The sequence below is a fragment of the Notothenia coriiceps genome, unplaced genomic scaffold (genome assembly GCF_000735185.1).
Source record: "Notothenia coriiceps isolate Sejong01 unplaced genomic scaffold, NC01 NC01_scaffold00004103, whole genome shotgun sequence".
Lineage (NCBI taxonomy): Eukaryota > Metazoa > Chordata > Actinopteri > Perciformes > Nototheniidae > Notothenia > Notothenia coriiceps.
This window is the reverse complement of record NW_011336804.1, coordinates 206672-231576: the sequence shown is the minus strand read 5'-3', so window position 1 is coordinate 231576 and position 24905 is coordinate 206672. Positions and strand designations below refer to the sequence as shown.

Sequence of the window (24905 nt, the reverse complement as noted above, 5' to 3'; positions counted from 1 at the left end):
TCAAGGGTAAGGGAAAATAGGGTAAAATAGGAGGTGTGTTAGTGTGGGGGGGTGTGGGCGTGTGTGAAGGGCGTTTTCGAAGGATGGTCCTTGAGGGTACAGTGGGAGTGCTAAAATGAGAGTGCAGAGGCGGGAGGGGTTTTGGCAGGGTGGGAAATAGCAGCCTTAGGGTGCTGTGCAGATTATTCCTGCTTCTCTTTCATCTGATCCATCAGGGGGAGGGGGGGCATCTTCCTCAGATTAACCGCTTAATCACTTATTAAGCACTTTGGAACAAAAGGGGTGATGGAGAGCTAGGGGGGAGAAAAGAGAGGAATCTGTTGTGGGATGTGGTCGGCATGAGAATTGGAGTAGAGTGTGTGTGTGTGTGTGTGTGTGTGTGTGTGTGTGTGTGTGTGTGTGTGTGTGTGTGTGTGTGTGTGTGTGTGTGTGTGTGTGTGTGTGTGTGTGTGTGTGTGTCCTCTCAGACAGAAAGTGGGTGGAAAAACAAAGGATATAAAAAGGAGATTGAAAGCCTTTAAATTCACTTTGTGGTAGAATGAGCAACGGAAAACCTTTTTCTGTTTCTATTTTGTTCCTTTCACCTAAGAATATGTGTGAGTATGTTCAGTGCATTTGGATGCAGGTGCGGACTGAGAACTGGAAAGAAAAACTGAGCAAGAGGAAACAAAGCAGGAAAATAGGTGGAGGAGCAGAGTGATGCAAGAGCAAACAGTGGAGCAGTAACCGACCTCCTTCCTCAAACAAAAAACAATGAGGTAATTTTCTCCTTATTGTGATTCATGGTCTTACACCTAATTACTTGTAATGGCTAATTGTTATGTGAATTGCTCCCCTTTTAACTAATTTTACTTTCTTTCGTAACAATTATTCATTTCTGATTCGATTTGATTTTAATTTCAGTCACTTCCACATAAAGAGTCACAATTAAAATGTGTAGTAAGCTGGCTCAGAGTGGATTTGTTATCCAAGCTTGAAAAAAACATTGTCACTTACTGATCCAGCCATCCCTGGCAATATACAATACAATTCAATTTGGCTTTAACAACCATGACTCAAATAAAGTTAGTTTAGATGTAATTATTGATAAAGAACTACACCCTCTAAAAATCTAGAGTGTCTATGTCTCAGTTTTCCTCAGACACATGGAGCAGATTGTGAGAGGAAGTCTTTCCACAGCAGAGGAAGCCATCAGTGCAGCATTCATGTTTTTCTTAGCCCTCACTGTTTGCTGTATGTTTTTTAATTCATCTGCACAGACAATGTTTTCAGTCGCAGCATCAGTTCAGTCTGTGTAAATAGTCAAAGGTTATATGTGAGATGGGTCCTCGATTAATCTCTCTGAAGTCATCTTACAAGATCACAAGACATAATTGTAAATAGAAATAAATAAAAAGAAGAACAAATTCTCAAGTTTGATTCTAGGTTGCGTAAAAAAAGTATTTAACACAATACAAGCTCTTATGGTTTTAGAGTATTTGTTATGTTTTAGAGTGTTCAATTATATAAAGACAATAAAGCCTGGTTTGTTAACTGTGAATTTGAACTTGTGGATAAGGATTATTGTCGTTCTTGTTGATCGATGTTGTTGACAAGTCTTTATCTGATTAATATTTTTCGGGGGGCGCAAACAACACATTCCTTCATATAAATAATGAATATTTTGAGTAAGTAGGTAAGGGAGATTAGTGTTAGTGTTAGAGGTAAAGAGTTAAGTCTGAGGGATGGATGACGCATTTCTCTCTGTTTGACTGGTATAAGCCTGTGTTACATCTGCACAGTGTGACCCAGTTCCAGAGATGAAGAGAGTGAAAGCTCACAGGACGCCGCTGACCTGCATGAATCATTTACTCTAAAGTGTAGACCAGGGGTCGGCAACCCCTGGCACGCGTGCCAGCAGTGGCACACTAGGAATAAGTGGAATAAGTGTGCAAAAATATTTAAATTGTATTTTCGGATCCTGAACGAGACCGCCGCCAGAGTGCGTCTCCCCGTTACCTGCAGAAGGAAGCCATGCACGCAACGCAGCCCCGCTCTCTTTATCTCCAGGTGACATTCTGCCGCTTTCCTCCGTGGTGCAGTGCTGATCGTTTCACCACGGAGGAAAGCACTTCACAAATTGCAGTACCCATAAGGAGCTGTACAAATGCCGCAGTTTTTGCGTGGCTGTGTATTTAGTTGAAAGCNAGACCTTTACAAGAGCAGTCTCAGTGCTGTGGTTTGGAAGAAAGCCTGACTGGAACACATCGAAACAGTTATTTAAATGCAAGAAATTACTCAACTGTTGAAAAACAACTTTTTCAATGATTTTAGCTAGAAATGGCAGGTTTGATATTGGCATGTAATTGTTCATTACTGAGAATTACTAGATTATTCTTTTTTAAGAGTGGTTTAATGACTGCAGTTTTCAGGGCCTGTGGAAAAACACCTGAGTGAAGAGACTTGTTTATGATCTGCTTTAGTTCATCAGAACTAAAAGAGTTCTCATGAACTGAGTTCTCATGAACTATTGTGGGAAAAGTACTTGGTGTGAACGCGCCTTATATGAATTAGATCTGAGGCCATGCAAGTAAAAACTTTTTTGAGAAACCCTGTTTAATAATATCATGGCAGCAGGAGGAGGATTTCAGAAGTTGTAGTATGTCCTCTAGGTTTTTATCATTAATCTGATGGAATTGTGTCATGGTGTCAGAACCAATTGCAGCGTGAACCCCGAAGATGGACTGCCTTTCTGTATGATTCTTTTTCAAGTTTGACGTGATCCCAGCCACCTTAGTCAGCATTGCATAATTTCAATACTGTTGTGTGTGTTCTATTGAACATTGTTTTGAAGGTTAAATCTATTTGGTTTAAGTCGGCGGATTTTAAATGTTGACATGTATTTATAGGCAGCGACAGTTTCTTATCTTGTCTCTTGCGCTTCATTTCTTGGAGTGGGTATAAAGGAGGGTGTGGAAGGGGGACAGCTTAAATTAGAAATGATTAGATCAAAGCAAGACATTTGACTTGTAAGCACAGTAATGATGTTAACAAATAAATTAGACAATGTTCAGAAAGTGATTGCCTACTGTTAAGGTTTATATCCTCCTGAATCTTTCTGGTCTGAGACAGACCACTGAGTGAAAGTTCTGTCAATTCGAAGTCGAGACTATGACCGATCTTTCATATTGCAACACTTTTGTAGTAAATCATCAATCATATCGTGTCATCAGTGGAACCATAGGTGCAGTGTTTAACTCCGTAGTGTGTGTGTGTGTGTGTGTGTGTGTGTGTGTGTGTGTGTGTGTGTGTGTGTGTGTGTGTGTGTGTGTGTGTGTGTGTGTGTGAGTGTGCGTGTGTGACTGCGTGTGAAAGAGTGTGTGACTGCATGTGAGCGACACTGACTCAGATCCCTCCCCTTCTCTCCCCACAGCTCTCCTCTACAAGCCGATCGACCGTGTCACCAGAAGCACCCTGGTCCTTCATGTGAGTACAGTCAGTTCACTTCTGCATTAAAGGATCATTCTCAAAGTCAAACAAAAACCAAAGGGAAAATGAACCAGTAGTAAAACATTTCTATAGGATGTTACTAGTTCAACAAAAGCGTGATTTCCTCTTTTAACTTCCAACATTATGTTGTATAAATACATTGTTTGGACATTAAGGGTAATACGATTCAAGTAATTACAAAATAAGTAAAGTGATAAAATATGTTTTCTTGTGTTGCTTGTTTTTTGGGGGGATTTGATCCTCAAGCTGTCTGTCTCATAAACACACACAGGATTCCAATATTGAAAAATCAAAGCCTTCTTTTTGTTGTTTATCACAGCATCCGCTCAGCATTTATACTATGCGCAGTGCAATTACGTTTTTTTAATAAGAAGATCAAATTCATTCCGAACTTCTGCTCATGCTTGGATGGGTTTTTGTTAAGAAGTGAAAATAGATTTTTAAAGAGTTTTAGAATAAGACTTTTGGAAATTATAAGGCAAAGCACGTTTATTTTTAAAGCAGAAATTACACAAACAATTATACCTAAAGTAAAGTTGTGTGTTTGTGTGTGTGTTTTAGGACCTGCTGAAACATACTCCTAAGGACCACCCGGACTTCCCGCTGCTGCAGGACGCTCTGAGGATATCTCAGAACTTCCTCTCCTCCATCAACGAGGAGATCGACCCCCGCAGGACCGCCGTTACCACGCCCAAAGGAGAGGTGTGTGTGATGACTTGTAAATGAATACACTTTTCATCTGGGAGTACTACCTGGAACTGTCCTTTTAATTGTCTATAAATAAATTGGGAAAGCCCACACACTGTGCTTTGTTACTATAATACATGTATCAGGAATATTCCCCAGTACTCCCTGTTTTTCCTGTTTAATGGGTTTGACTTGAAGTTATGTGTTGTGTCATTTGGTGCATGCAAAATCAGCATGAAGGAAAGGCAGCTAGTGATAATACACTATAATATAGACTTTACATGCCTCATTTGACAGAGGTGTATATAAGTCAGCAATTTTGTCTATTGTTTTTCCTTTCTAACATATATAGCTTTCTCTTGTCCCAAAAGGCTTTGTTTAACATTTTAGAATATGCAGTAACACTAACAAAGACTTTTAATGTGTACAATTGATGGACTATCCCTTTGATATCTAACAAACATTTAATAAGAAAAGACTAACGTGCGATTGCCCGCCCTTTAGGAAACACTTAACTATTATATTTGTTTGCAAAGGGAATGTAGAGCTGATTGGGAGTCAGTGTTTGTTCTGAACATTTCTCTATCACCTTGAAGAAACCCATGTACCATCATTTGAAATTAGCAGGTTCAATCCAACTGGATACAAATGCCTTGATCTCCTTAAAAACAACACAATATTTATTTGTTCTTTAAACAGATGCTGCCAAAAGTCAACACTGTTATGTCTTGCTTATCATTACTGTGTTTGCGTTGTTGGGACAACAGAAAGTGACAACAGAAAGTGACATGAGGTGTGTTCGTAGGCTCGTCAGCTGGTGAAGGATGGCTTCCTGGTGGAAGTATCAGAAAGCTCCAGGAAGCTTCGGCACGTCTTCCTCTTCACCGATCTGCTGCTCTGTGCCAAGATGAAGAAGACGTCTGTGGGGTGAGTCCACTTTACCTCTTTTTTCTAAGTATCATAACAATGTGTTTTTCAGGGGAGGCATTTGGAGGGGGCCTTCTGAAAAGGGCTCCTTGGCCATTTGGCAAAAATCTTCATCATGGTTATTTTGCTCAATATTAAGACCATGATTATTTAACGTGATAACTTATTGGCTTTGCAAACTTAATGCATATACTGCACTTTAAAAAAAATCGGTTTTTGCATTGAATTTTGACCTAGACTTTAAATTAATTGCTCTATTTTTTAAATTAATTTAAAGTAGATAATGAATGAAATGTATAATATGAAAATATATTTACATTTAAATAAATCATATTTCAAAAACAAGATCACCTGAGTTGTAGTGAACTTCCCCACGCTACTGATATAAGAGAATTTGTTTAGAGAAACATATTCTCAACATTTTGAGAAAGTATATTCTTCCACTCTCAATAATACTTTATTTCTAATGTCCTGTTGTCATGACAACCAAAGAAAACAAAATCGTGAATGAAAATGTCATTTTGGTTAATCCATCCATCCATCTTCTCCCGCTTATCCGTGGTCGGGTCGCGGAGGTAGCAGTTCCAGCAGAGAGCCCCCCAGGCCAGCGAAGAGATATAATCCCTCAACCTGGTTCTAGGTCTACCCCTTGGTCTCTTCCCAGTTGGACGTGCCTGGAACACCTCCCTAGAGGCGCCCAGGTGGCATCCTAACTAGGTGCCCCAACCACCTCAACTGGCTCCTTTCGACGCGAAGGAGGAGCGGTTCAACTCCGAGTCCCTCCCGGATGACCGAACTTCTCACCTTATCCCTAAGGGAGACACCAGCCACCCTGCGGAGAAAAACCCATCTCGGCCGCTTGTACCCGCGATCTCGTTCTTTCGGTCATGACCCATCCTTCATGACCATACTGTAGGTGAGGGTAGGAACGAAAATGGCGTGGTAGACAGAGAGCTTTGCCTTCTGGCTCAGCTCCCTTTTCGTTACAACGGTGCGGTAAAGCGACTGCAGTACCGCTCCCGCTGCTCCGATTCTCCGACCCATCTCACGCTCCATTGTTCCCTCACTCGAGAACAAGACCCCGAGATACTTGAACTCCTTCACTTGGGGTAAGGACTCATTCCCTACTTGGAGTGGACAGTCCATCGGTTTCCTGCTGAGAACCATGGCCTCAGATTTGGAGGTGCTGATCCTCATCCCAGCCGCTTCACACTCGGTTGCGAACCGATCCAGTGAGTGCTGAAGGTCGCAGACCGATGAAGCCATCAGAACCACATCATCTGCAAAAAGCAGTGGTGCAATCCTTAGTCCACCGAACTGCAAACCCCCTCCCCCACGACTACGCCTCGAAATCCGATCCATGTATATTACAAACAGGATTGGTGACAAAGCGGTTAATCCCCCGATTTAAATATCCCCTTTTTAGGATCACCTTCTCAGTGTTTATTTCTGTACTTCATTCATTCTGCCCTCTACATCAGCATGTCAACCCCTAACAGTGAATCAGAAAGGATGAGTTTTACAGAGTATCCTGGCTCCTCAAAGCAGAGAACGGAGAACTTTTTGAAGCCTCTATAACAAAAAAAAGGCTCTGGTATTTTTGACAGCGTAGGAGAATAAAAAACCAGGATAAAGGTATTATTCAAGAAAACATGTGCGCACAGGCAGAGGGTTGTTGAGCTGAAGTTATGAGAGGACACAAACAGAGGGATTGTGTGTGTGTTATGTGGCTTGACACATGTTCATAGATTAAACATCACTTTAACCAGATTGCCTGTCGCTCGCCTCGTCAGCACGGCGGCAGCTGTTAGTCTGATTGGATCTTACTTCGGTTGACATTCACCGTTTGTGTCATTCTCAGCGATCCCCTCGCTCAGAGGAGCACATAGCGTTGCCATCGCTACCAGACCTGTAAATCAAATCATTATGGTCTGGAGTGTTATCTCAGCGTGCCCCCTATAGGCCACACACACACAGTTAGAGCAGCACAGCCATGCAGGGAGTCGGTCACCTTGGGTTCGGTCACTGAGTATCCTGAATCCCATTTTATCATTATCTCCATTCTATCATTGCGGAATATTATATTGAAACCGCCGCCACATGTTCCACTTCCAGAGTACTATATATCATAATATATATCATCCTTATTTATGATCCATCCTTGCTATTACTGAAAGGATACGATGACATATTCCTTATTCAGATATGGATTCACTTGAGCTCCTAGTAGAGAAAATATGAATAACATGTGAAAATCAATCATCTGAGTGTGAGTAAAACATTTCACAACAGAGGAGAGCATTGAGACACAAAGGGGTTGATGATGGAGGGGGTGAAAGATGAGAGGATCAGGATGGGCTTTGAGGGGTGTAAAATAAATGTACTTCAATAATAAATAAAGTAACAACCCGTTTTTCCAGTTCTGCGACAGTAAGAGGGAAACGAAGACCACTTTTTTTGCAATCAAGACATTACATGTAACTGTAACATAAGAAAATGTTGTTTTCCAGTGTGGATTGTCAAACTGCTTAAAATAGCTTCTGATGAAGGAGTCATGCGCAGGAATGCAAACTATACAAGTGAATATTTTAAAAAGTAACTTCATTTCTGGCGAAACCTAATTGGATTGAGAATTTTCTATTAAGTCCCGGCTGTTAAAAAATTAAAAACAATTCACTGCTACCTTCGGACTGCATATTTTAACAGCTTCTCCTGTCCTCAACAGTTTTGTCGATTCTTATAAAGGAGTTAGGATTTATTGTACGATTTTTTTTCGTCAGATTGTGTTTCGTCAGATTGTGTTTCATACCCTCCTTCTCAAACCTTATATCCCCTTCCTTCCCCTCTGTGCAGTCGCCATCAGCAGTATGAGTGTAAGTGGTACATCCCTCTGGCGGACCTGACCTTCCAGACCCTGGATGACTCTGACTCTTCGCCCAGCATCCAGGTCCTGCCCGAGCACGAGATCGAGGAGATCAAGATCAAGATCTCAGTCCTAAAGAGTGAGATACAGAAAGAGAAGGTAATCTTCTTATTTATGTTCCATCCTTGCATTTGAGACCTTTTTTTAAAATTTATAAATGGGACCTTCCAGCAAATCAGTAGCCGATGTTCTATTATGTGAAACACCAACACTAGTGACTCAAGAGTGACTAATATGTTCCTGATTCTTATCATGGAATACACCAACTTTGTTGGAAGACTTCCTCATATCAGTGATTCCTTACTGGAAAACACTGCTGTTGTTTGTCTTGGACAGGTCAGGTATAAAGTATCATGTTGGGAAACCCTTGTGAGTGCTTCAAATCTCAGATATCATAACCTTATTTTATTACAATAAGCAGTATAATATTCCAGTCTTCAGTAATTAATTTAACATTCTATTAATCTTATTCTGTTTTACATGTTTTATGTACATTTTATTTTCACCATTGTGTCTCCATTCTTTATTTAGAAGATATTTAAGAACATTTAACCAGTCACAATGAAACAGACTTGCAGTTACAGGTAGGGTTGCAAAGGGGCGAAACATTTCCGGAAAGTTTCCATGGGAAGTTAAGCTGGGGAATTTTGGAAATATTCAATGCAAAATCAAACAAAAGACATGACATTTCGAAAAAGCATTTGAGCTCCATACTGTTTCAGAAATAATCTTTGATGTGATTTAGAACAGGATGGCGTTTTATCCCAGCAGAATTTAACTTTATCTCCGGTAGAATTCTGATCAGGCATTAGCTCCGCCTCTTTCTTTCTTTTTCAAGCTAAGGACCCAAAATCAGCGTTTCTCTAACAGGGCTACAAAAGAGGTGTATGAGCAGTATGAGGCATGGCTACAATGGGTGATCTGTTTGGTATTTTAAGCAAACAACTTCACAGACATGTTTTGTATAGGTATGGCCCTACAAAATATTTTTCCAATATAGCATAATAGGTCCACTTTAAGTTCCCTATGAAGAGCCAACCTTCAATTGTAGAAAATTCCCAGTTTATCCCCATAAATTCCCAGTTTATTCCCGTTAATTCCCATGGAAAGTTTCCATCTTTTGCAGCCCTTGTTACAGGAAATACTAAAGATCTGCAATAAGGAAGATGTATGAATTGGAACCCTCCCCAGTATTGTACGTCTTTTTATCTCTTTAAGTATTTTGTATGTTGCACTGCTACAGAAGCCTGGGGCTTTAGATTTCTATTGCCTTTGCTGTAGCTCTTATGCAAGGGCAATACAACCCTATAAATAACCTATAAATGTATCTTCAAACTGGACAAAACTGATTTGCACCCGAGATCGAAGTGCTGCATCACACTTGCTGGCAAATGTTGTTATATTTCTATTCTTATCTGTGCTGAAACACTGGTTCAGCGCCTGAGGTTAAAAAAAGAAAAGATGCAAGGGTCCGCCAACAGTTACCCGTCTGTACAGTAATTCACCGGGCCGAGACCCTGAAGGCTCCAGGGGCAGAGAGTTCCTGTTATTCCCGTCTCACTGCGATAAAGTGGCCCACCCGGGGCTCAGAGAGGGGCCGCGGCTGGTGTTCAGAGTCAGAGGAGGCCGGAGCAGAGAGATTGAGATGATTGTTTCCAGGCTCTGACTCACGGCTTCCTGCTGAGGGCTGGGAGGATGTGTGTGTGTTTTTGTTTTCCTTTAATACTGACAAGAAGCCTGAATTATATACAAAGACTATCCCAGCATGGCACTCAATTTCAGGGGTTTATCCATAGTGGTTTGTGGAAAATAGGAAATATGTCACTAATCTGATGCTACCATGCTGATAAGAAAAATGTAAGTCATAAATCGTTATTTTCTAATGTTTAGAGGTCATACAGTGGTGTGTAAACACAATGCAATACCAACACCATGACATATACTTTTAAGTGTATATTAAGTGTACTACCCTTTAAGTATAGAGGTATAGATTACCAAACTATAAATTGAACAGGTACAGTATAAGTTTTCCTTTGTTCCACTGTCAATCAAGCTGCTGAACTTTCAGAAACAATTGTGATTATGCTGTGTTAGGAGTTGTTGGGAGGTGAAATGTTTACAGTGTAGTATGTGCAATCGAGAAGGTTCAATAGGGGAAGTGCATTATATGTAAATAGGTATGGACACAATAGGGATATGTGCAATCTGACAGACACTATGCATAGGTGCAATAGGGAAAGTGCAATATTTGATTATGTATGAATGCAATAGGGAAAGTGCAATATTTGATTATGTATGTGCAATAGGGATATGTGCAATAGGGAAAGTGCTGTACCTGTATGTTTCTTGTTTGTTTCTTTGCCATGTGATATGTGATCTCTGTTCTGTATCTATGACTGATTGACCTGAATGTTTTATGTTTATTATCTCGATGCCCAAGACAAATTTCTCCTAAGGGAGACAATAAAGCTCTATCTTATCTTACTGGATACTGCTTCTACTCTCTATTTCATTATAACGTATTATATTATTTGATTTTAATTCGTTTTTTGTTATTCAGCATCAAGGTTCTGAATGCAAAAATGTTGGATTCATGTCACAATCATATATAAGTCTCCTCATATGATTTAAGATCATGCAGTGTAGAGCAAATAACAGATATTTAAAGTGACAACATTTCAAGATGAGTTTAAGAAATTGATTTCAGATATATAAAAACTAGAATACTCTCCAACATTAAAATGTAACAAAAACTTTGCTCTTCAACAAATGATATTATTATTTATGACCAACAGTCATTCGGTATAATGCTGCCATCAGTTAGTAAGCTGTGGGCTACTACCTGACCCCTTTTGAAGCCTTTATTTGTCAATATGTTTGGCACATTTTCAGAAAGAAATAAAGAAATAATTGAGTTGTTCCCATTTGCAGTTTACCAATGAATATACGATGGGCAATGACAAGATCAAACTTGAAAATGTGATAAATCTAATGCCAGAATTGGAATTGATTTCAGTGTCTTTTTTTTCTTTCTGTGAGCGGCTTTGTTGATGTTTATTTGTGATAGACATGGTTAGATAGTGTAAGACATGCTGAATCTAAAAATAGGGTCTCATATCTGAGTATCAAGATTTGAATTCTGACTCATGGAGTCGAAAGTACCTCATGCAGTATCTCACGTATTCCCCTTCGACCTTCCCTTCAAATCTGTTTTAGAGCCTGTACAGCAATGTTTCGTATTTGATCTTGATAAACACTTCTCTATTAATCTCAGGTTCAGGACTAAATGAGATATTACCTGTCTTTTTTTTTTTTTGTCCACCTGTCTGTTTAGAAAGCACCGAAGGGGCAGAGTCGCGTGGACCGTCTGAGGAAGAAGATGAATGAGCAGGAGTCCTGGCTGCTCCTGCACTCTCCTACCATCCCTTTCCGCGTCCACAACAAACACGGAAAGGTAAAGTGTTCATCCCATTCTGTCACTCTCTGCATCCATGAAGCTGCAACACTTGAGTCTCACCACTAGAGAGAGACATGACTCTTTCATTAAAGCGCTTGGAGATGGATGTGATTTAGCTTTCCAAATGAAAATCTTGTCACTGTGTGAGATCATTTCATATCAAAGCTCTCCTCTTCTCTTCACACTCTACACAAATGAGTGTAGGAGTCAGCACACACACAACCACATTATAACGTTTTCTGATGACACAGCCATACTTACTCTACTGACTAGAGACTCAGACATTTCTATTTATAAACTTGAGATTGAAGAGGTCGTGAAGTGGTGTGAGGCGCACAACCTGGTGTTAAATGTTAAAAAAACAAAGGAAATGATCTTTGACCCCAAGTCAGTAGGTGATCACACCCCCGTCCTTATCAACAGGGAGGGAGTTGAGCACGTTTTAAATATTTGGGGATTTATTTTGATGCTCAGTTAGGCTGGGCCCATCAGGTGGATCAGGTATGCTCAAAGATAAGCCAGCGCCTGCATTTTCTGCATAGGCTCAGGGTTCATGGAGTGGATAAATGTATCATGTTAATGTTCTACAGGGCAGCAATTGAGTCTATTATTCGTTATGGCATCACAACATGGTTTGGTAACTTGTCAGTTAAATCTAAATCACAACTCCAGAGCTTGATTAAAAGGGCTGGAAAATAATTGGCATTGCTACACCATCCCTCTCTTCAGGAGATATATTGAGAGAATGGTGAGAAGTACAAGGCCCGTAAAATCACAGCTGCGAGCCAAACAACATCCTACGTAGATAGAGACTCTTCAGGAGTTGATATCCATCCTCTCTTCAGGAGATATTTGAGGAGATGGTGAGAAAGCAAGGCCGTAAAATCACATGCGACCCCAAACACATCCTGTATAGAGAGTTTGAGTTGCTGCCCTTGGGCAGAAGGTATAGATTACCAAACTATAAATTGAACAGGTACAGTATAAGTTTTCCTTTGTTCCACTGTCAATCAAGCTGCTGAACTTTCAGAAACAATTGTGATTATGAGTGTTAGGAGTTTGTTGGGAGGTAAATGGTTTACAGTGTAGTATGTGCAAATCGAGAGGTTCAATAGGGGAAAGTGCATTATGGGTAATAGGATGGACACAATAGGGAATGTGCCATCTGACAGACACTATGCATAGGTGCAATAGGGAAAGTGCAATATTTGATTATGTATGAATGCAATAGGGAAAGTGCAATATTTGATTATGTATGTGCAATAGGGATATGTGCAATAGGGAAAGTGCTGTACCTGTATGTTTCTTGTTTGTTTCTTTGCCATGTGATATGTGATCTCTGTTCTGTATCTATGACTGATTGACCTGAATGTTTTATGTTTATTATCTCGATGCCCAAGACAAATTTCTCCTAAGGGAGACAATAAAGCTCTATCTTATCTTACTGGATACTGCTTCTACTCTCTTTATCATTTCTATCATGCTATTAATGCAGATAGTCGTTGATGTGTGTTTGACCGTTTTTTTTTCTGTCTATGTAGAGCTATCAGTTCCTCCTCTCCTCCGATTACGAGAGGTCAGAGTGGAGGGAAAGCATCCAGAAACTCCAGAAGAAAGGTAGGAGCTGCCTATTGGCCTTTTCTCACCTTAGACAACTATGCATCCTCCATCTGAAAATGGTTTCAAAGCACTTTTTACACACTGTACTGCATAAAAGTAGAAGTTTGAACTCAGCTTTGTGGTTGCTGTGTGTTTCTCAGATCTCCAGACGTGTTTGTTGAGTCCTGTGGAGCTCCAGGTCCTGACCAGCTCCTGTTTCAAACTCAGAACTGTGCACAACATTCCTGTCACGAGTAACAAAGACGGTGAGAAACACTTCTGCTTTCTCCTTTTTTGTACACAATCACACACACTCTCCTTCCTCCCCTCTTTGATTTGAGTTTAAATCCACACAAAAGCCCTTATTATACTCTAAAAGCCACATAATGAGAGCGGGGGGCCTGCAGGAGAGAATGTAGGTTACAATATGTTTCTCATCTAGCTCGTAGCAGTCAATGCCTCGCAGTGTGCCGCCGGTGGCCTGCACTCAGCTCTTAGGCTCCATAATGTTTGTTTTTGCTCCAGATCTCCACGTTGCACCACGTTCAGAGGCTGGGGGTGACATTAAAGCCATCTGGCCGACCTGCTCTGATTCCCCCCCCCCCCCCCCCAATGGCACAAGGGTCTCTTCTTTCACGTGCACACACAACACACATGAGAGACAGAGGACTCTGAAAGACACACTGTCTTAATCTTTCTCGCATCGCACAGAAAAAAAGAAGTTTGCTTCTTATACAATCATGTCTGTGTGCAAGTGAGTCGTTATTTTGACATCCAATATCTCTAAAGTGCTGGTCCTAGCCATTCTTAATTTGTTATTTCTTATTCTGGTTAACCTCAATGGAACTGGAACTTTTTTCAGCCAGAGAACAGTGGCGTATAGTGGATCCAATACATTTCCTTTAGGGAAATGTGTTCTCCGCAAACACATCCCGTCACCATCTCACATCAATTTAGGATTTATTTACATGTATGTATTTCAGATTATACATTTTATTATACGTTTGAATTTTGGAGAAGAATCCCAATTGTTGGGCAACACTCATTATTTCTCACTTATGGAAACAGCCTTGGTGAAGGTTTGCTTTTTCTGAGTGCCCTTCTAAGTTAAGTGCCAATTCAACCATTAATTCGTTATGCTGAAATTCATGAATACATTTTACACTCTCCGCAATCTAAGGTCAAATAGAAAGAATATGAATACTAAAAAAAGGGCACTCCGAACAGAGACCCTACCAGAAAATAATGCATTTATCTACAAAAGGATTTTAGTCCTATTGGGTACATATTTTAAGAAGTAGTTTGGTTAAAAATGTCAACTGCTTTGCGGCCTCCAGGAGGTTTTTACTTGCACGCTAACTCGCTCTGCTAAATCACCTTCCTGCTATGTAAGTGGTTGAACATTTGGCTTCAGGTCGTTAATGTTTTTCTTTTATTCCCCAGGGAGGCGATATATAAATCAGAGCTCAGGCATCACGTCTTGTCTCAGACATTTAAAGCACTCCTCATTGTAAGGCGAACATAAACACACACAGTGACACAGTAGGGCTTTAAATGGAGACCAGCTGTTTCAGGAATGTTTATCATAACTGAGAGGATGGATGATATTGAAAACCCCTAAATAATCACTTCCATTTGACTCCATTGTGAGGATTATCAATTATCGCATATTAGATCATGGATTTCCACAGGTTATTGTTCAAGTTGGATGATAATTGAAAGAAACAGATCCCAATTTCGCTCTTGAAGCGGTAACTCAAACTTGAACCTTTGAACTTTCCCCCTGTGAAGCTCCCCTGTCGCTCATTCGCAAAGCACACACACTCTCACACACACTCACATTAACCTGCTGGGTTGGTTGCTCTCCTCTCAGCTGCCCACAGTGGAGTCCTGCAGCCCTCCATGTTAGTTTATTTACCAGGAAACAGCTAGGCTTCAGAGGCCTTTAACAAAGCAAGAGTGTTCTTCATGTGTCCGTCGGCGGGGGGTGGGGGTTGGGGGTATCTCAGGCTACTAAACCAAAACGTCCACCCACGAGGCTGCAGTGGGCGGCAAGCTCAGTTGTCATCACAGAAGACAGTTTGTTGATGTGAAGTCTCATACCGCTCAGACGAAAGGTTGTCATAACAATTCATTTTCACTTAGGTCTTCAAATAAATTCATTTCCTCAGCCATTCTCCGGTGCATTTGTTTTCATGTTTTAGCTAGATCCATCTGATGTTTAATATATCTCCCCAGGAACATATATTGGTAACTGGGTGTTGAAAGGGGTGAAAACAGTAATTAGATAAAGATAGGTGTATCCACAGTTTGGACCTGGAATAAATGAAAAACACATATAGATACTCTGATGAGTCGAGACATTTATACAAATAATAGCAAATATTGATATATAATCGATTAGTGGTTAAAGCGGTTTCTGTCAGAAACTTCAGAAAATTATCTTTTCAGCCTCAAATGTGGAAGTAAAGATAATAAATAAATAAATATAAAGATAATCTCTTTGCAATTTTGACTGTCAAAACTGAGATTGAAGAGAAACTGAAATAGATATTTTTAACTTTTATATGTTATATACCAAATGATAAATTGACTCAGCTAAACATTTATTTAATTTAAAAATAATAAGATGGTTGATTAATCAATAGAAGTACTGTACAGAACATTTTATTTGAGTGAATATTCCCTTAAAGTTCATAAAATTAAAAAGAAACAGAGGTGTAATTATTGCCTTTTTCCTTCGGTTTTTTGTATCCATACGCTCATTCAGAATTACCTTTATGTACAGCCCAGGGTTTCCGTTTGTTAATTACCGTTTTTTAGCTGGTAAAATGTATAAAAAAACGGTAAATTCAAAACCTGCCGGTCAAAATGTCCGGAAATAATTAGGGATGCTCCAATCGATCGGCCGCCGATCGTTATCGGCCGATATTCACTCTTAATAGTGTGATCGGTGCTCTCCATAAAGGCTGATCAGGAGTGCCGATCAGATGATGCAAAATACATGAGACTTTTCTCTGTGCACGGCCACAGAAGCTCGCCAAAATGGCTTGTCCGAAAAAGACAATAAAATAGCGGTATGCAACGTGTGTGAAGCAGAAAGAGATCAGAGATCAGGATCAGCTGCTGCTGACGGACACGCAGCTCTGCATGATCCCCTGCATCTCCGCCCGCTGTGACGGACCGGTGAGCGGAGCAAAACACACACTTCAAGTTAGACCTAACACACTTAGCTATTTTATCTAGCTCTGGAACAAGCTAAACTAGTTATAAATATGTGTATTCTTCACTGTCGGGTCACTCATTACTGGATCAGTGAGTTGCATGAGTCTGATACTGACGGGCTGTCAGGAGAGGGGGAAGGGTTCCGTTTATTATTCCCGTCTTATTATCCAAAGTTAATGTAAACTTTTGAATAATTTTAAGGTCTGCTGACCAGCTGCTGCTGGTAGTGCCCAAGACCAGGCTCAAAACCTGAGGGCACCGAGCATTCGCAGCAGCTGGCCCTAGGCTCTGGAACACTCTGCCCCTCCATGTGAGGTCGGCCCAGACCCTAGGGGTTTTTAAATCTACACTGAAGACTCACTTCTTCTCTCTGGCCTTCTAGTCAGAGCGGAGCACAACTCCTGACATTTTCCCTGTGTGTGATCTTTTTTAATTTGTGCTGTTGTATTTGTTGTAAAGTGTTTTTATTGTTAAGTATTTTTATTGTATGTACAGCACTTTGACCAAACATTTTTTTTAAATGTGCTTTATAAATAAAACATGATTTGATTTAATATACTTCATCTGCTACAATATAAGTAGTTTGTTTGAATGTAATAATTATGTTTTTTGTTGTTTGGGGAAGCGCATCATTTATTGAAAAATGAATCTGAACTTTTCGATCTGTTACGATTATAAACTGAAGCAATATAAAAAGAGCCCCATTAACTGAGTTTTAAACATCAGCATTATATTACCGGTCATAGTCCTGTAATTACCTGCTAATGGAAACTCTTCTACACAATTGTTATTATTATTATTGAAAGATGACCGGTAAGTTTCAAATTTGTCCGGTAAAATTAATTATTTCCGGACACTTCACCGGCAAGAAAAAATCCTAGCGGAAACCCTGGTACAGCCGTATTGACTGAAGGAACTGTGTGCTTGTGTTGCAGATGAGGAGACTCCTGGTCTGTACGGCTTCCTGCACGTGATCGTCCACTCCGCCAAAGGATTCAAGGACTCAGCCAGTAAGTTGTCCAGAAACGGCATATTCATTATTTCACCACACTTGTGCACACACTCCTGGCTCAGCATCCCCTCGCACATAGCTGCTGTGCAGATTCGTGTCTGCCAGCAGAACACATGATCCAGTCAATCACTGCAGTCTGTACATGCAGTCTCCATCATGCCCTAACCCAACACAGAGACAGCCAGATGGACATCTATAAGGGTTTAGATGATAGAAGAGAGAAAAAGAAAGTGGAAGCCACAGAGGAATTCCTGTGGTTGTTTTCATGAAACAGAAACAACGACATGTTTAAAACTGCTGGCAGACATAATGCCAGTTGTCTCTGATCATTCCTACCTTGCACAAAGGCTCCTTTGTATGCGTGCAGATACAGCTGTGCATGTGTGTTTATTATCAGCCGAGTGTTATGTTGGCACCGTGCAGACGTGTCAGTAGCGGACAGCTGCTGAGGTACACTTTGTGTCCTTTTGCACCAGTTCACATATCAAATATATGGAAAAAAAGAGATGAAGAAATGTGATTTCCTCTGTTACCATGAAAGCTGGCCCGCTAGAATTTCCCGGGTAATGGGTTGGAAAGCTCTCTCCTCTGAAAGCCTGTTTGATCCTCTATGGAGTGTGGAGAGCTGATGGGGTTTAAGTGTGTGTGTGTGTGTGTGTGTGTGTGTGTGTGTGTGTGTGTGTGTGTGTGTGTGTGTGTGTGTGTGTGTGTGTGTGTGTGTGTGTGTGTGTGTGTGGTAGTTTCACTGATACAGTTGGATTGCAGTGTGTCCAGTGAAGCATACAGAGGCAGGGTGGGGCATGCAAGCCATGAAGGTAGCGTGTGGTTGTTAGGGGTTAATATGGTGATGAGGATTACAGCAGAAGCATTTATCCTTCAAATATATAACACTTAGTAGGTGTTATTGTCAAACTAAAAATCAAATGAAATGTGATGATCAGGGTTGTTGGAATGAATGCACATGTTGTAAATGCTGTTTAACGTATAGTAAAAACCTGAAACAGCATCCATGCACACTTCCCCTGGGAAGTCCTCAGATACTTACACCAGACCCTTGTGTCAGGTGAAGAAAATAAACAAACCTTCTCTTGCACTGTATTGAGCAAAAAAAATTACCGAATAGCATGGACACTCGACAAGAATTAAAGTATGTTGAATGTAATTATAATCTGATATATAAAAAACCATAAGTGTCATAATCAGCCCATATGTGCAGCTAATGCTTTTGAATTACCTCCATTCATCATCTCCATTATAATTATAACAGAGGCTTCTGTTCACTTAATACTAGAATGATCACACTCCATGTTTTTGTTTAGCCGTGTTCAAAACATTAATACCCACAATGCACCTGTGTTTTCATTTATTTATTTATATATTTATTTGACAGGGACAGTGCACATTGATTGACATTTCTGTAAATGCGCCAGAGTTAGCCAACAGGCTATTTTTCGTCTGTAGTCCCTGGACAGATGTTGAAAGTCATCCTAAAAACAAAAATTCACTTCAAATAACAGGTAAATACAATCAGTAAAACAATGTGAGGAATTTGCTGTGTGGGTGACTGTTTTTGTGTATATGTGTGTGTGTTTGCATGTGTGGGTTAAGTGTGTATAGGATGCTGAAATTAGCAAGTTTACCCAACGTTTTATTTACTACAGCTGTCTATCATCAGTTAATCATGCTATATAAAGTGTTTATTGACGCTATTATGATGCAATTAATATATTTAATGAATGCAAATGTTTTAGTTTTTCCCACTTACTTTATATCAATACATGTAACATTATTTATTTGTTTGCATTCATTAGCAACTTCAAGCCACGTTCTGGTTTAGAGTATTAATGAATCCTTTTATAGTTGATTGACCTGCAGCCTCAATATGTTGACCAATATCTCTTTACTGTTAAACAATGCCTGTTTTCTAATTGCATACTGTCGCTTTGACCGCTTTCAGCGATAGATGTATGTTTGCAGTATTTTTTTATATCCCTGTAGAGTCCTGATTATGAAACCAGTCCAGCTCTGGCAGAATCTAACATTCTTCTCATTCATGGGTGTTTTGAAAAACCGCCTTTGAAACATAGACTTGATGGGGGACATTGTCTCTAAATGCTCAAGTACCACAAATGACTGAAATTACACAGTTTCATCCAAATGTAACTTAATTATGGGACCAAATGTTCCTTTTTATGTAGATGTTGTGTGGCATGTTGTGTAAATCAGCCTGTGTGTGGATTTGTTTTTGTTTTTTGTCCCATTATTGTAATCTCCCTGTGAGTTCTGCTCGAGAATTATGAAAACATGTTCTGCTCTTTTCCATGGCAGTGTGGGAACAGTATGTGATATTCGTCCATGCATAGGGTCATTATCCTCAGATATTTAATATATATCATATAGATAGCCTTACAGTCTTTATTCAATCGTTCAGATTCATCAGCTATTGTCTTGTTGTTCCTTTCTATGATTACTTTTTTTATTAGAAGATCACACAAGCATGCACCAGAATATTTTATTGAAGCTGAGTTATTTATGTCACAACTATCCCCCCCCATTGGGAAAGGGCTTTAAATCCAGCCCAGGGGTAAAGTAGTCAAACTGGGTCACAGAGGAAGGAGCTGGGAATCTAGCGTCTCCTAAAAACTCTGAGAATAAAGTCAAATCTGTGGAAAACATGACCGAGTTAGAGATGAAACCTTTTTTTCACTTTGTTCTTGGTTTATTTTGGAGTATGTGTGAGAGTCAACAAGTGACACAGTGCATTGTTCCCACTATATGTGTTTGACAGCTACTGCAACCTGATGCTGTGACACTGCAGTTGCCCATGTTCACATCCAGATTGACAACAGTTGTTAAAAGTAAATTATTTCCATATTTCCAACTACACCTAGAGGTTTAAAGCTTAGCTAGATATAACTAATAATGTAGTAATAGCGCAGTTTCTACCAGATAAAATAAGGTCTCACTAGTATGCTTGAATCAAAACCAACATTTTTGTCACTCGCCACTGTTCCCATAAAAGTAAATGGCCAAAACACTGCTCCAAGGTTTCAAATGTTCTCTTGTGATTTCTGCGTGTAATCAAATCCAGCCATGGCTGCATGCATTCCCATTCATTGTCCGCCATGCTTTTATTAGATTAGTCAAGTCATAAATTGCCATGAAAACAATTTGATTACGCCTCTTCCCTCCTTTTTTTATTCTCTTAAAGAAACAAACATTCTCCTGATGCCTTAAAGTGAGACATACAGAGAGGGTCTGGTGGCTGCGATTCGTAGCTGCAGAGACTCTGATTAGTTTAACTGATTATCACTTGCTTCCTTATTCTGTGAACCCGCCTTTTGACCGAGCGTTCGACACAGCCTCGGGCAAAGATTAGCCTCCTGTATGAAAACACACTCGAGGGCAGGAGTTCTCAGTTTAATTGAGATGGAAGCGGATGGTATTCATTAACCCCTGCATTTAGGGTCAGAAACCCCGTGCTGCCCCCTCATACTGGGAGCCTGACTCTGACCTGCCAGATAAAAACTTCCAGGCCTCGTTTAGTCTGTCCTACTTCTCAAAGCCCTCCTGGATACGCTGTGAGGACACACAAAGACCTCTCTAAATATGCTCTCCCCGGCCTTGTTTGAATTCCAGGTCCTGGGCACATAAACCAGATGGAGAGGAAACCAATTTCCAGAGAAAAGTGGGAGCTGCTCAGCACTATGAATGCACTCTTCTCTGCAGGCTAGATGAAAAAGACCAGTTTGAATCACAGGGGTGTCTCAAAGAAATGCCCTCACTACTTTTTCCTCTGAACAGCTGTTTTTATAGTCATACAAAAGTGCCAAACTGAATTGCATCTGTGGGCTTCAGTATAGATCCGTTTTAAACCAAACTCTGAAAGTTAGTATTTTTGCGATGTCAAATGTCAGAATCCACAGGCTTTGAGTTGTTTTTCTTCCGTACGAGCGGAAGTGTACGATAACAGCTTCATTTTTTATAAATATCCCCCCTGCCCAACCTCCTTCATACCACCGACGCTAATCTCTTCCTCACTGGTAGTAATTATGCCAGAGCCGTCAGGATGCTGAGAAAACAAACAAAGTTGGAATGAAACCAGATGGAAAGAGGTTCCATTGTACTGTATAGTTTTAGTTATATGAGCACGTGTGAATGTTTGCTCACCAAGGTGGTATGCTTGGTATCTCCCTATAACGTTAACCACTCAGGCCCAGCTGTTTGTTTTCCATCCTCCATTGTAAACTGCGGAAGGGTTTTATATTCATATGAGATGCACCTTCACCTCTGTCTCTGGCTCCCAATCGGGGAGACTCTCCCTGTGAAAGGTCAAGCAGTACATCCATCCATCATGCTGTCAGGTGGAGGCTGACCCGAGGGACCGGGGTCCGGGCTGTGGGACCGACTATTGACACTTTACAGACAGCCGGCAGCCATGTCTGCAGGAACTGCTACAACAGCATTTAGAGAAACACATTAACAGACTTAATTGCTCCGTGTTAGAATTGAGTGTGAGCCAATCCCGGGGGAGGGCGTGTTCTAGTATGAGGATGTAAAGAGAGGAAGAGGGCCTGAGTGATGTGTACACAGGGTGGAGATTGATGTCCTTTAGCTGACAAATAACATATCGACACTTTAAAGGGCTACTTCTACTTCGCTGGAGCGCAATCTCAAGTGCACATTCCATACAAAGTGGATACCAGAATTAAAATCTTACTCACTGTCACTGTGAAAGCTTTTGTACAAATTCGACTTTGAAACAGTTGTACTTGAAAATGGGTTCCGGAACTTCCGGATGCAAAAGGCCCTTTCTGTTTCTGTTAATATTTATTTGATTTTGACTGCTCCCTATATTTTTACACTGCAAATATTGGTCCTGATATGGAAAAGCAGACCAGAAGTACTTTCATTCATTTGGATGTATATAGTGAATTTGTAGTTGATAAGATACACCAGTACAGATCTGGAGCAAGTAGTAGATACATTGATTAGTTGATTTGTTTGAAAGGTAATCAGCAACTATTTTGTTAATATATTATTGTCTAGGTTACTTTTTGGGAGGGCTGTGCTGAAGAGTTCAGGGTTTCGAAGCTTCATGGATTATCTTGACATTTGAGTTTTAATTAAACATTGTCTTTAAACCCGTTATTTCTGCACAGTTGCAGATAAAGATTAGGCTATAGTACTGTTATTTTCCAACTATCATTAAATAATGAACATAATTATTCACAGCCCTGTGTCTGTGTGAGTCTCACAATATTAAAACATGACATATGTGTTCAAAAACAAATACTGTTGGCTGTAATTACTATACATTATCTACCCACAATGACATCATTGTCTGCTAAAGGTCTGTTTAAATGGCTGTAATAACTATTTAATGGCTGTACTTTTACTACAGGATGATTAAAACATAATGAATATACTTCTGTCATTTGACCTACCATTGTTAGACAGTATATGTTTCCAAGACACATTTACTGTAATATCTCATAAAGTTACACACGCGTCTTGTCACAATGACAAAGCACTCAAGAGGCCCGAGAGCTTATTCAGCGGTTTTCAGTGCTCAGTGTTCCTGATGGATCTGTCTATCTCCTGTGTTTCCTCCTAGATCTATACTGCACCCTTGAAGTGGACTCGTATGGATACTTCGTCAGCAAGGCCAAAACCCGCGTCTTCAGAGACACCATGGAGCCACATTGGAACGAAGTCAGTCACAAAGACGCCTACCATTGTTTCATTAACAGGTTCCTTTAATATAAGGTCATATTTATTCAGAGCTTGAACTGAGTGAATCCAGATTTTAAATTCAGCAGAGCTTTGTTATAAAATAAAAAAAATCTCTGTTTATTAAAAGGTTTATATATAATCCAAAAAAAATCGTTTTTTACTTTCTGTCAAGACCTAGTTAGAAGGATGTAAAAGAGGGGTAGCATTTTTTGCTAGCTGCTAGTTAAAAATGTATTTAGTTGACTCATGATGACTCATGATGACTAAGCAAAGCAGTTTGTTAGTTTGAGAACAATTGTGCAACACATAAAACTAAATATGTCATAAACATGTTATTAGGGAAACTTGATTTATTTAGCTGAAAATAGCTAATTCTGGATCACATTTTCAATTGAAGTTTAATGTTTAAATGTATTTTCATTTATTTCAATCTTTTTTTTTAAAGAGAGGTTAAATCGAATCTTTCTTAATATGGAGCTAAGTTTAAAGTTATGTGTGATATGATTTAAATATCAGGTTTAAAATGTATCCTTGTTTGTGTATCTTAGCCTTACTGTACAAACAATGAAAGCAGATGTTTTACTCTCCTGTCTGTTTGTGTGTCGTTGACTAGGAGTTTGAGATTGAGTTGGAGGGCTCCCAGTTCCTGCGGATCCTGTGCTACGAGAACTGTTACGACAAAAGCCTGCTCAACAAAGACGACAACGAGATTGTGGACAAGATCATGGGAAAGGGGCAAGTCCAGGTAAGAGACAGCTGCTGAAAACATGCCACCTACAAAGAGAGACGTCTGTGTCCTCTCGGGGACATTTCCCAACACATGACTCACTTTAACTAGCTGTCTAGCCCCGATGCACAATACAGTGGTTTTGTCGCGGTGGCCTCTAATGACGCTGGTTGGATTAATAGCTTATTTAAGGGGGTTCCCCCAGTCTTCTTGTGAGAAATGTTCCTATAAAAATCCCTTTCAGTCTTGTTAACGTGATCCTGCCTACACAGTGGGCTCTGTGGTTCTGGGTAGTTTTGCTGCTCTCCTTCTTGTTGTTTGGACGTTGCATAAGCAGAGAGTCATATTTCCAGAACTTCTGTGGAAAATCTGTTTGGTCAAGTGAAGCTTGACTCCTGTCATTTTCCCCGCAATTGAGTCAAATTGCAGCCTTTTCCGTTTCCTCCTCTGCAATCGAGTTCAATTAATTTGGGTCAACTCTGAGCAGCTGAACGAACTCATGTTCCTCTCAAGTGATGCATGTGTCAGTGCCAGAGGAGAACTTATAGCAGGTTATTTCTGAACCTGCTTCTGATACTTTCCAAACTTTAACAGAAGATATCAAACTTTTCTAGATTTGTTTGTTGCTGAACATTCGCAGGTAAAAGAATTATAAGTGACAAGTGGCACAGGGAATGCAAATCTCCTGTCTGACATGGAGAGGAAGTGGGGCAAATATGAGTCACTAAAGTTGCCTTGCATTTAAAAGGAAAGGATGCATCTCTAAAAGTATCTTATACATCTTTTGATCTGTGTTGTTTCGCTTCAGAACTAAGTTCCTTTTGTATATCCTTCAAACACTCTTTGAATGGGAAAAAAAACCCTGCAACATATTTGCTGTAGCATTTCCTGTTTGGCACCAGCCGCTTCCATGCTTCTGCCATTCAGTTTGATGATTTGTGTCCTTCAGTGTCGCCTTTGATTTCCTATGAAGAACACATGGGAATGAGAGTGAGTTTGTGCCACACACGTCTCTCCTTCAACTATACTTCAACAAGGCATTGCCATTTGTTCTTCTTATTGCCTTGTATGTTTCTAAAATGATGAATAGAGGCACGTTGTCTATTGAAATCTATGGATAGTT

The 24905-nt window shown here is 40.1% G+C and overlaps 1 protein-coding gene across 1 annotated transcript; it reads left to right on the top strand.

The window, feature by feature from the left end:
- Positions 1-83: 83 nt before the first annotated feature.
- On the top strand, positions 84-24596 carry LOC104942052 (active breakpoint cluster region-related protein-like). The gene is made up of 12 exons (XM_010767247.1): positions 84-96; positions 3413-3465; positions 4051-4191; positions 4982-5103; positions 7957-8125; positions 11361-11480; positions 13025-13100; positions 13244-13348; positions 17243-17317; positions 22937-23034; positions 23669-23800; positions 24591-24596. The coding sequence occupies exons 1-12, from the start codon at positions 84-86 to the stop codon at positions 24594-24596; spliced, it is 1110 nt and encodes a 369-aa protein (XP_010765549.1).
- Positions 24597-24905: the final 309 nt, after the last annotated feature.